Source organism: Rosa chinensis, chromosome 7 (assembly GCF_002994745.2).
Source record: "Rosa chinensis cultivar Old Blush chromosome 7, RchiOBHm-V2, whole genome shotgun sequence".
NCBI lineage: Eukaryota > Viridiplantae > Streptophyta > Magnoliopsida > Rosales > Rosaceae > Rosa > Rosa chinensis.
In genome coordinates, this window is record NC_037094.1 from 18,296,932 (window position 1) to 18,308,595 (window position 11,664).

Consider the following 11,664-nt stretch of genomic DNA (forward strand, 5'->3'; position numbering starts at 1 on the left):
GCTGCCGTTGCCCTTGAAACTGAAAGCATAAAAATTGCATTAGGAAAGAAAAATTTAAGTAAAAGGAGTAGCTTATTGGCTTGAGTTTTTGGGTATGGGACTAAAAGTTCATTGCAAAATGTTTTATGTCAATTTTGTGCCAAAGCAATCAAACCCAGTATATGTCCTTTTCAAAACCTTTGATTGTTTCAAATTTAAATAACAGTTGAATATGGTAAATAATCTCTTCTACATAAATGATCCAAGGTTAGCTTGCAAATTGAGGTCACAATACAGTCAATACTTGCGCATAAAATTCAAGTCATCCTAGATGATGCTTTTATCTTATACCCCTATCATTTATGGATGGGCAATTCTAAATGGACTCTCTAAAGCTCAGGATTCAGTAATTGAATATACATTATTGTAGTGCTCACACTTACCTACCCTACCAAATCCTCAAATCCAGTATCTATTTCAATAAGAAATCACCAATGCTCAAACACAAAGACATGTAGAGTTCCAATTCAAGGGCTAAAACAGAAAATTGTGAGGCAAAATAGAAATAGGTGAAGTTTTGTGCAGGAAAAAAAAAAGAAAAAAGACTCACCTTGAACCTCCTCCAATCAATCACTCAAATCCCAAACTGAAGTACGAACAGTACCCCTACAAAATCGAAACTCAAGTCAATTGAAAACCAACCACAGCAAAAAAAAAAAAAAAAAAAAAACCAATGAAAACTACAAACCAAAGACACAAATAAAAAACCCAACCCAAAAGGTACTCAACAGAATTATCCAAAACGCAGAATACCAAAACAGATTGTCAATGCTACTTTACTCAAATGATTCTATAATTGACAAATATTAGATTGCTCTGTCGACTTTCATAGCATAAAAAACAATGGAGAAACAGCAGAAAGCAGAGAACTTTATTCTCAGAAATAAGTCAATAACTCAGCTCTAAAAGGGCTTTCCAACAGTAAAAGTAAATCTCAGAACGCCACTAAAATTCTCACCTTTTTGACCCAACGAAAAAAAAAAAACCCAAAAATCATCAAAACCCTTACAAACGGTTTTTCTTTCTCACACCCAAAACCAAGAATTCCAACACTGACACAACTTCAAAAACCAAAACCAAACAAAGCCAACAAAACTCAACCAATCAAAACGCAGCCGGGATCAATAAGAAGACTTGGGTCCAAATTGAACACAAATTTAATAACCCACTGATCATTTCGATGTCACTGAAATTTAGTTTTCTTTTAAAGAGAAAATTTCTGAGTACGTATGTTAACGTTAGAGATTGAGCGGGATCTCTTTGTTAGCTTTAGAGAGAGAGAGAGAGAGTGACACGAGATGTATAGTGGTTCGTCTCCCGCCTTAGCGGGAAACTACGTCCATTTGAATGTGTACTAGTGTGTCGAGCCTTGCGGCCTAACGAGATTACAAGAGATGTAATGAATGTGTTGAGTTGTGGGAGGAGGCATTCCTTTTATAGATGAAGGAATGCTTCTCATTTACTTGTTCTTCGATGTGGGACAAGCAAAGTTACTATTCTAGTCTATTTAACATGTAGAAAGCTATGTTATGGGGGCATCTTGGCAAGGGCGGAAAGGTGGCTTCCCGGTGGCGGATTTGCGACTTCCGGATACCGCCGCGTAGCCTGAACATAGGGCTACACGATGCATGTCTCGGTTGGGCCTTGCCATGTCTTGTGGATGTCCCAAAGTAGGTGTTACTTATGCTTGGTGATGTAGTAAATACTCCATATTATTGGAGGTATGTACAAGTCCCTGAAGTCCCTGAGTAAGAGTAGCTTCTTGGTTGGGGAGTTCAAATCATGAAGTCATCAAGCATAAGTAACCGGGCGGTACGGAGCCCCTACAAGTCCCCGAACTCCGTAAGCAAGAAGGGACTCGTTAACCTGCACAACAAAGACAAAAAACAGGCATATGTAGAATGCTCGTTGCATTGGGCAACAAATGTAAGTTGCATTGATATGCGTTGGCATATACGAACGTACGAGGTGCATGATACATGTTGATGTATACACTGGAATGGCGCCGAGTACGATCGCTTATGACGTACGAACTCGAGAACGCGTATGGTCGTGTGAGCATATGGATTGCATATGATAAATGTAAGTTGCATGAGCATTGCGGAGGTACGCGTTTGTAATTCGTGAGTGTTGAATGCTTGAACGCTTGTGTTAGTTTGGTTGTCGCTCGTATTAATGGAACGTGAAAAGAATTCGATTTGTCACAAGCGACAAATGGTAGAAGAATTCAATGTTCCATTAACGTGTGGTATGTCGAGTAGACATGAGTGTAAAGCTCGAGGATTGCCGGGCAGGCATGAGCGAAACACTCGGGATTGCCCGGAAGGCATGAGCGGGAAGCTCGTGGGTTGCCGGGTTCCGCTCGTGGGTGCCGGGAAGGCATGAGCGGGAAGCTCGGGGGTGCCGGGAAGGCATGAGCGGAAGCTCGTGGTGCCGGGAAGGCATGAGCGGAAGCTCGGGGGTGCCGGGAAGGCATGAGCGGGAAGCTCGGGGGTGCCGGGAAGGCATGAGCGGAAAGCTCGTAGGTTGCCGGGAAGGCATGAGCGGAAGCTCGTGGGTGCCGGGAAGGCATGAGCGGGAAGCTCGGGGGTGCCGGGAAGGCATGAGCGGAAAGCTCGTAGGTTGCCGGGAAGGCATGAGCGGAAGCTCGTGGGTGCCGGGAAGGCATGAGCTGAAGCTTGGGGGTGCCGGGAAGGCATGAGCGGAAAGCTCGTAGGTTGCCGGGAAGGCATGAGCGGAAGCTCGTGGGTGCCGGGAAGGCATGAACGGAAGCTCGTGGGTGCCGGGAAGGCATGAGCGGTAAGCTCGTGAGCGGAAGCTCAAGGGTGCCGCGAAGGGGTGAGCGGGGAGCTCATGAGCGGAAGCTCAAGGGTGCCGCAAAGGCGTGAGCGGGAAGCTCCTGAGCGGAAGCTCGGGGGTGCCGCGAAGGTACTAGGGCGAAAGCTCGGCGGTGTCGCTGAGGCACGAGCGCGAAAGCCTGGCGGTGCCGCTGAGGCACGAGCGCGAGAGTCTGGCGGTGCCGCTGAGGCACATGAGCAGACGCGGAAGCCTGGCGGGGCGGCTGGGGCACGTTCGCGGAAGCCTGTCGTTGCCATGAGGCATTAACGGGTAGCTCGATGGTGATGCCCTGGGGCATGAGCGTGGGCGTTGCTAATTATGCTGGGCTGTATGTACAAGTCCCCGAAGTCCCCAGTCAAGGAGGGTGTTCTTGCGGGTTGATACCAAAGCGTAGCTTTGTGCCATATATGAAGCATAATTAGTGCGAGTGCGTCGTCCATCTAGAATTGGTTGGAGCGAACGCTTTTGCCCTTTCGGGTGGGCCCCTGCTAGGCCCTGCGAGGAGTCCCCCACTCCTGGCTATAGACCTCCGGATGGTCGGAAAATTGTTTGATGAGGGGAGCTGCGCGGAGCAGAGGGTGTTGGGTAGCGAACCCAATCTTTGGTACCCAAGCGTCGGGGTTAACTGCCGGATCAATGGCTGCCGTGGGCTGTGTTAACTAGTCCCTTGCTGTTTTCTCGAAGGAGAAAAGCTTGACTGCAATGCCGCGTAGCGGTCATTGTCATTATGAGGCGTTGCCTTACCGCCTGGCGGTTGGTTTGAAAAATGATAAACACATAGAGCAAGTAATAAAATTTTGTTTGAGTGTCCCATACTTATTTAATTTTGCAATTAAAATAGAAGCATGGCATATGTGTATAGCATGTACTTGTAATGTGGATGCTAATATCATTTTTGCATTTTTGTAGATATGCTAATGGATCATTGAGATCGGTACGTGAAGTATGGCATATCTAGCATGTGAGACCTAGAAAGTGTTGCCAAATCTACGAAACGCTGTGGGCATGCTCAAAAGTTTATGGAAGCATGTAAAAGATATATCAAGTGTGATATTCTATAAGCATGCTTAGAAGTAGTAAAAGCATGTGATTGGCATTAGCTCAAAATTGAAAGAGCGTAAGAGATAAGATGTAGTGACTTATCTTATGCCGATTTGGAGCGAGTTAGAGTTGGAATCGATATATGTACCCAAATCATGTTGGAGTTGCCCAAGCATGAAGCTCCCTTGCTTTGGCGAAGCATCCTAGTAGAATGATGATGACTTCGTTAATTGTGGAGGTGATCGGTAATTATGCCTCCTTCACATAAGATAAAGTAAGTGATTAGTACTAAATTGATTATGTGCCATATGTGCACATATTTGAGAATGTCACGGTGGTGACCCCAGTGATATTACTGCTTTGCAAGAGGTGCAGTGTCATTACTTGTAAAGTAACCCATTGTGGCCTAGTAGCACATGGCATGGGTGAAGTGGTTATAAAATCATGGCAGCAAGCTTTAAAAAATAGTAAACTTGAGATATGGCCTATGTGCATTATAGAGTCAAGATGACGTTAACAAGTGAGACATGTGAATTTGATAATTTTGCACAAGCAAATAAGCCAAACACATGTTGATCCTTGTGACCTTGCAATGCTCAGAAGATATATGTAGTTATTTACAATGTGCAAGGTGCATGCATATAATAATTGCTGAGAGAGTAACTGATGTGTCTAGTAGATGGTTCTTCACTACTACAAAAAGTTAATCACACAACACTAATCACACAACGGAACAGAAATCATCTGTTGTGTGTTTAAGTAAACTTTATTGCACAACGGTATTTGTTATATTCTGTTGTGTGAATGCCAACAAAGTGAAATTTTTTTTATCAAAACTACATTGCACAACGGAAATGAAGTAATGTCTGTCGTCTGAGTCTTAAAAAATTTAGCGGCAGATTTCCCTCCACTTTGGAGCCTTGGTTGGCTCTTGAAACACTGAAAGTTGGGCTACTAGGACAACGGGTTTTACTATTTCCGTTGTGTGATTGAAAAACTAGGCATCAAAATTTGAGGAAGCTTGCTTGAATGTCTTCCCCTAGATAAGCCTAGTGCAAGCTGTTGTAATTGTACAACAGATTTAAGATTTTCTGTTGTGTGAAGATGGAACTGGGCGGCAATATTTTGAGCTAAAATGCTGAAAGCGCCATGTTTCCCTCCATGATTTCACATTTTGATTTTTAGTGCTGCACTCAGACGACGGTTGGTGAGGTTTCTGTTGTGTGAATAACTTTGAATTTTTTGCTAGGTTTAATTGCCATGCCACATCGTGTCCAAAAGGGAAAAGAAAGAAAACAAAACCTAGCTAGCCTCTCGACAGAAAACATCTCGACCTCAGAGTTTTTGAACCCTCTCGACCCTCTCTCTCTCTCAATTAGATTTAGATTGTTGTCCTTCACCATCCTCCTCCGCCTAAAATGTTTGCGGTGCCTGTAATTCACTTTTTCTGTCTGAAAATTTGGGGTGCCTAGTGACACGCTCTCAAATACTCGGCTCAGATGCTCTTAAAGCTCCGAATCTCCAGGCTCTCTCCCTCACTCTTCTGTTCTGTTCGCGAGTCATGGTGGGTCGAGCCCTGAATTCCGACCACCTTGGACAGCCCATACGAGCCGGTGACCGTGTCACTAGACCTCAATTTGCTGGACAGAGATCCCAGAGTTAGCCGCTGTGGTATGGGCTTCGAGCCGAGCAAATTACGATTCAGTTTCGATATCCTGGATTAATCCCTCGCCCTCTCCCTCGCCCTCTCCCTCGCCCTCTCAGTGTCTCTCTCTGTTGCGGCCACCAAGATGAAGGCTTTTCTCTGTTCGATCTAACCTCCTTCGTTTGTGTTTTGCACTTCAACATCGCCAACCTCACCACCGGTTGCCAGAAGAAGTTGGAGATCGATGACGACCATAAACTGTAATGTTTTTATCGATTTCGGTTTTGCGTGAAATGGCTTTCTTGTTTACCTCATTCATTTCCAGTATTAATTTTAGTTTTCTGTAGCCATTGTGTTTATAGTTTCAAGAGGCTTTTGTGTTTGGCTAAGTGATACGGTCACCTGGAAAGTGTGAGGGTTAGGCTGATTGCCAAGGATATTATTGATGCGTTGAAGAGAGGGTTGAGGCATGATCAGGAGTGGACTGACATGGGGGATGCATCAGAGGAGGTCGACTGGAATTCGAAGGTCGGGGGAGTAAGACTGTGCAGTCATTGATGGAGGGTGAGAAGGGGAAAATGGAGGGGAATTGGTCACGTGAGGATGAGATTCTTGATGATAAGTGGATTGAGCATAGTAGGAAGAAGGGTAAGGATAGTGGTGTTAAGGATGCTACTTCGCATTTGGTTGATTTGGATTGGAGCCGAATGTCAGTGTGCTTTGCTTGCCGGGTGGGAAAATTGTGGTCTTCATAGGGTTGCTCAAGCATTTTAGAAGTGATATATGCCGATATAGCTATGATAATTGGTCATGAGGTATGATGAGTTATTGTTTAGTTTTTTGGTTCTGGGTAGGTGTTAGTTATATGTTGGGGATTCGATAAAACTTGTCCTTTGTGTTGTGATTGAAAACTAGGTTGGGCATGCCGTAGCTTGACACTATCAAGAGGGCATCACAAAGAGCCTGTGGGTTGCAATCCTGCAACTGGTTCTTTATCAGCTTATTTCACCTGACTATGCCATTGTATCTATGCCTGTGGGTTGTATATATGCCATTGTATCTATGTTTTCACAGGGGTAGGGTCTTTACCTTCTGACTTTGATTTCGATGCAATATACCTCTTTGTTAATTTACAGATTTGTTGTTTTGTAGGGACCTTTGGGCTTCATCCCAAAATTTGGAAGGCTAGGATCTTGGAATGTGATCATGTTTCTAACCTTTGAGCAGATACATGTCTCAAAACCTTTGTATATCTCTTCAGCCGTTTGTGTTTTCTGGTCTGTGCACTGCTTTTCCAATTTCACATCAGTAGCAGCCTGTATTGCAGCTTAGAAATTATATTATGTGATGGAATCAGAAAATCTCTATAAATAATTAGCCACTTCTGATGAAATCTTTATGGAAATTTATCTTTGAAGCTCCGTGTGTGTGTGAGTGTGTTTTTTTTCTTCATATAAACCTGGAAAATTTGCCTTTTGTAATGGCATTCTCGTCTCTTAAAGTAACTTGAATTGCTTTTCTCATCTCTTATTCTTCAGGCAGGCTAAGAAGTTCATGAAAAGTATAGAGTCAAAATGAGAAGTGAATCCAAGAGAGTGGATTTAGTTTGCAGGGGTAGCATCTAGAGCAAACAGTAGTTGTTTTAGAGAATAATAAGGATCTCGACAAACCTTTTTCTCCCATATTTCAGCTAGCTGAGGAGAAGAATCCTCTTAAGGAAAACTGCTTATTGGAAACTCAAAATTTAAGAAATAATTAGCATTCGTTTTCTGGATTACATATCTTTCGTTGTCATCATATTGATGAGTTGTGATAATTATATTTGTCTATCAAGGCTTTAATTGAAGTAACCCAGTCCATCTTGGATGGCACCCTAAGCTAACCCATGGGTGCTGATCAATTAATTGCTGAAACACCTCCAGTAGTCCCGAGTTGTTTTGGTTGAATAGTAATTTCCTCTCTGATTTTAGACAGTAAGTCTTATATATCACAATACTCTTGTTTTGAGCTCTTCGAATTGTAGGGGACTCACTGGACACTCTGGAGTGTGCCATGTTGCCAACAACTAGGTATTACGGTGATCACTTTCTAACTTTGATCATTTGCAGAACGGCAAGAACAAGTATCAAAGTGTCTTTCCAGGGCAGCAGACTTTCAGGTCTCTCTACATCAGCTTTGTTTCAGTAATGATGCTTAATAAATAACACCACTCCATAATATGTTTGCTCGGTAGAGATAATTATCATTGACTTGTAACTGCAACTGTGAATCTGTGATGTTTTTTATTTATTTATTTATTGGTCTGATGCAACTCTGATGCTTAATAAATTAGTAAAATTATAGTTGACAATTTCGGGTTTCTGGTTTTGTGGTTGCTGTGCAGACAAGTGTCCAATTGGGAATGTAGTGGATGTTGGGTGTGGGATTGGAGGGAGCTCCAGATATCTGGCTAGCAAATACGGGGCCAATTGCAAAGGGAATAGACTCAGAGGGCCAATGGTCTTGCTGCTGCTCAAGGCCTAGCCAATAAGGTATTGATATTTGTTTTGCATGGGACCTACTACTCACTAGAAATGTGATCAGTCTATATAAGATGAGCATGTGTGATCAGTCTAGTCCATACGTCTTTTACACGGATCATTACTCCATTCCATTTTCCAAAGTGTACACTCTTAGTGTGTTCTATACTGCTAACTGCTGAGTCAAAATTAATTCACTACATGCGATACACTGTAAATAGCGACTTATTTACCAACTCACGATTTGAAAATTTCATTTTTTCAGAATACTGTAAATTTTTTTGGTAAGTTTCTTCTTTTACATTAGTAGATTGATCACATTCTAGAGGCTTCAAGATTCATTATGTGTTTCTAAAGAGTCAACTTCATTTTTGTTTTTCATTCTCCTATATTATGGCTTGTATTTCAAACTAATTGTTTATGGTGTGTATATGGAATGATGTCATACATATCAAATTTGGTCTACCGCATCTACTGATGACATATCTAATAGAGAAAAAATATCTCCATGTGAGTGTACTTGCGAAAAAGAAAGAAAATGTATGTTTTACTGTGTGAATCTGATCTCTATTGTTAGTGTACTTGTCAGTAAAATTATTAGCTGACAATTTCGGGTTGCCACAGAAAATCCAGAAACCCGTCAGCTGGATGATTTGCATTTGATTCTGTTTTGACAGCTGGATGATTTGCATCAGACCAATATGTTTCTTTGCTAAACCTTTGATTCTGTTTTGACAGCTGGATGATTTGCATTTGAAGAAGTTGAAAGTCACTGAAGGTAAAGTTGGAAGAGGAAGAAGAAGAGAGAAATGGCAAGCCAGGCAGCTAGGTCTTTTAACGGTAACATGAAGGTGATATTGCCTTGTTGATATACTGACTAATCTTATTTTCATGGTTTTAGTGGTTGATTGTCTGGTCCAAACCAGTGCTCATAGAAATTACCGAGTATCATAAAAAGTCTAATCTTTGTGGTGTGTGAATGGACAATTTGTGTTTAACTTGCATGCTTAATATTTAACAAAGCTGTGGATGATTGTATGTTTGTGTACGCATCTGTGTATAGTTAGCTATATACACTCACTCGCACTCAATGAAACTCTGTAAGGTAAGGGTGATGCCCATTACTTATAAAGATTAGATACAGAAAGCCAGAACTGTTACTATCTCTAAACTGTTGGTACTCTTTTGAATCTTTCTAGAACTGCATTTCTCATTGTAGTCACTGAAGTGTTATACTCTTGCATGCTTATTGAATGTAATGCTTGTTGCAAGAGTTGCTTCAATTGTAAATCAATGTTTGACGCCAAATTCCAGATGAGGATGAGCATGGAGAGACACTATGTGGGTCTTGTGGAGAGAACTATGCATCTGATGAATTTTGGATTTGCTGCGATGTCTGTGAGAAGTGGTTCCATGGCAAGTGTGTGAAGAATGAAAGGGTATGAGAATGAAAGGGTATGACCAACCCCTGTTAGGCTATTTAGAATGTATTAATGTTATAGATTTTGGCTTGGTTGGTATCACTTGGTAAGGTTAGTTACTCTAACAAAATTCAAAGAAGACCAAAATATGTTTGATAAATGTTGTGAGTTGTGCAAGTTGAGTAGTGAGATTGTTGATCGCCTATTTTTTCTATTCCTCTGGCTTTAAGCTTATTGCACGGAAGTAGTAGCTGGTAATTCTGGAGGATTGTGCAGCCTTGTTAATGAGGCTAGAGTTGGCTGGGGTTGGTCAAAAATTTTGGTTGGTTTCTTCTTGGCTGTTCTATGGATGTTGTAGTGGCAGAGAGCAGAACGGCTTTAGAGGGATTGGAAGGGACAGTGTGGGGAGATGGGAAATGATTAGATTCTGGTCTTTTGTTTGATTTTGTAAGGGTTCGAGCTATGTTAGACTTTCTTGGTTTTAGTTCAACTGGCAAATGGCTGGTCCTTTTATTGTGCTCAGTATGTTTTTTTTTTCTTTATTTATCTATTTATTTTTCTAATCTTTCTTGTTAGAAGTTAGAACATCCAAACCAATTTTTTTCTGCTGTCCTGGTTATACTTGGGTTATTTTATCTATAACTGGATATGGTATTATAACTGGTTGTTTATATAATTATTTGCTTTATTTATTTAGGTTGTGGATCTTGCTTGAAGTCTTGATACTTGCAATTTTAATCATTTCCTCTTTCCTCAGTCACATAAATATATATGTACACACACACACACAAACACACATTTCTTGTATCAGAATACTTGGGAGCTTTATGATAATGGTTACTGTATATCATTTTTCTTTGCAGGTGTTTGAGATTGCAAAGGCTATGGCTTGGGTTCCAGTTGGAGCAGACAGGAATAAGACATATCTTCATCTTAACCAATGGATACCAGATGAACTTAAATTTGATCTGAACTGCCTTCTGTATACACATGGTAAGCTCTACCGCAAGTGCATCAAGAAAGGAGGTAGCACTGGTAAGCAGCAAGAAAAGGAATACGAGGATATCAATTCCAACTTCATGTATGCAATCTGCAATGAAGTCGTGTAATCAACACTAGTACATAATGGACTAGTTATTAGCCATGATGCAGTTTTCTCTGCGTCTACAACTTTGATTTCCATTTGAATGGGTAGAATTAGAAACAGTTCTGTTATCTCAGTGAATTACGGAGGCCAATCGACTTTTATATATGTTAATATTTGCTTACAGCATCAATTATTGAATTGTATTTGCATTGTGTTTAAAAGTAATGCTCAGATATCTAACAACCAACAACATAAACCAATGCTAGCTGTTGTGTGAACTAACAACCAACAACAAAAGAATACAAAATTATGTTGTGTGAGATTCATAACACACAACAGAAATAACATTATCTCTGTTGTCTGAATAATCAACAGACAAGGGTGATAATTTCACTTCAGTTGTGTGAGATTCATAACACACAACAAAAATAACATTATCTCTGTTGTCTGAATAATCAACAGACAAGGGTGATAATTTCACTTCAGTTGTGTGTTACTTACCTCAGACAACAAATATTAAGTTATATCCGTTGTCTGTTAGTAGTCTCAGACAACAAATAATGAGTTATATCCGTTGTGTGTTATGAATCTCAGACAACAAAGAATAAGTCATACCTGTTGTGTGTTATGAATCTCAGACAACGGCAAAATTTCATCTTCTGTTGTCTGAATGTGCCGAGGCATCGCCGCGCATGCCATGCCAGGCACATGCTGCGCAGAACTCACACAACGGAAATAGGTATTTCTGTTGAGCAAACTATTATCACACAACGGTAAAATCACCGTTGTCTGATTTTTCAATCACACAACACTCACTTAGACCACGGTGAGCTTGGTCATCACACAACACAAATTCACCGTCGTCTGATGACCTTTTTGTAGTAGTGCTTGTCTTGGTGGGCACATGGAACAAATGATTAAGAGTGTGTGGGTAACAATAATTAATCACTTGTGCCCTATGTAAATGACACGTGCAGACACATGTATGAATGTCCCAAAGGCATGATGAGTACCCATTTCTGATAGAGCCTGGACATAGGTATATGTATGTATATGTTATGTAGGCATAGGAAC

The 11,664-nt window shown here is 41.2% G+C and overlaps 1 protein-coding gene across 1 annotated transcript; it reads left to right on the forward strand.

Moving 5' to 3' along the window:
* The first annotated feature begins 8,852 nt into the window (after positions 1–8,852).
* On the forward strand, positions 8,853–10,811 carry LOC112180656 (putative DNA glycosylase At3g47830). Its single transcript, XM_024319218.2, has 2 exons — positions 8,853–9,537; positions 10,367–10,811. Exons 1-2 carry the CDS (start codon positions 9,514–9,516, stop codon positions 10,610–10,612), a joined length of 270 nt encoding a protein of 89 aa, XP_024174986.1. The 5' UTR covers positions 8,853–9,513; the 3' UTR covers positions 10,613–10,811.
* The last annotated feature ends 853 nt before the right edge of the window (positions 10,812–11,664 follow it).

Coding starts and splice junctions, on each gene's coding strand:
- LOC112180656 (XM_024319218.2), top strand. CDS start 9,514: ATGAAAGGGTATGAGAATGAAAGG. Junction 9,538..10,366: donor AAGGGTATGAGAATGAAAGG/GTATGACCAACC, acceptor TTTTCTTTGCAG/GTGTTTGAGATTGCAAAGGC.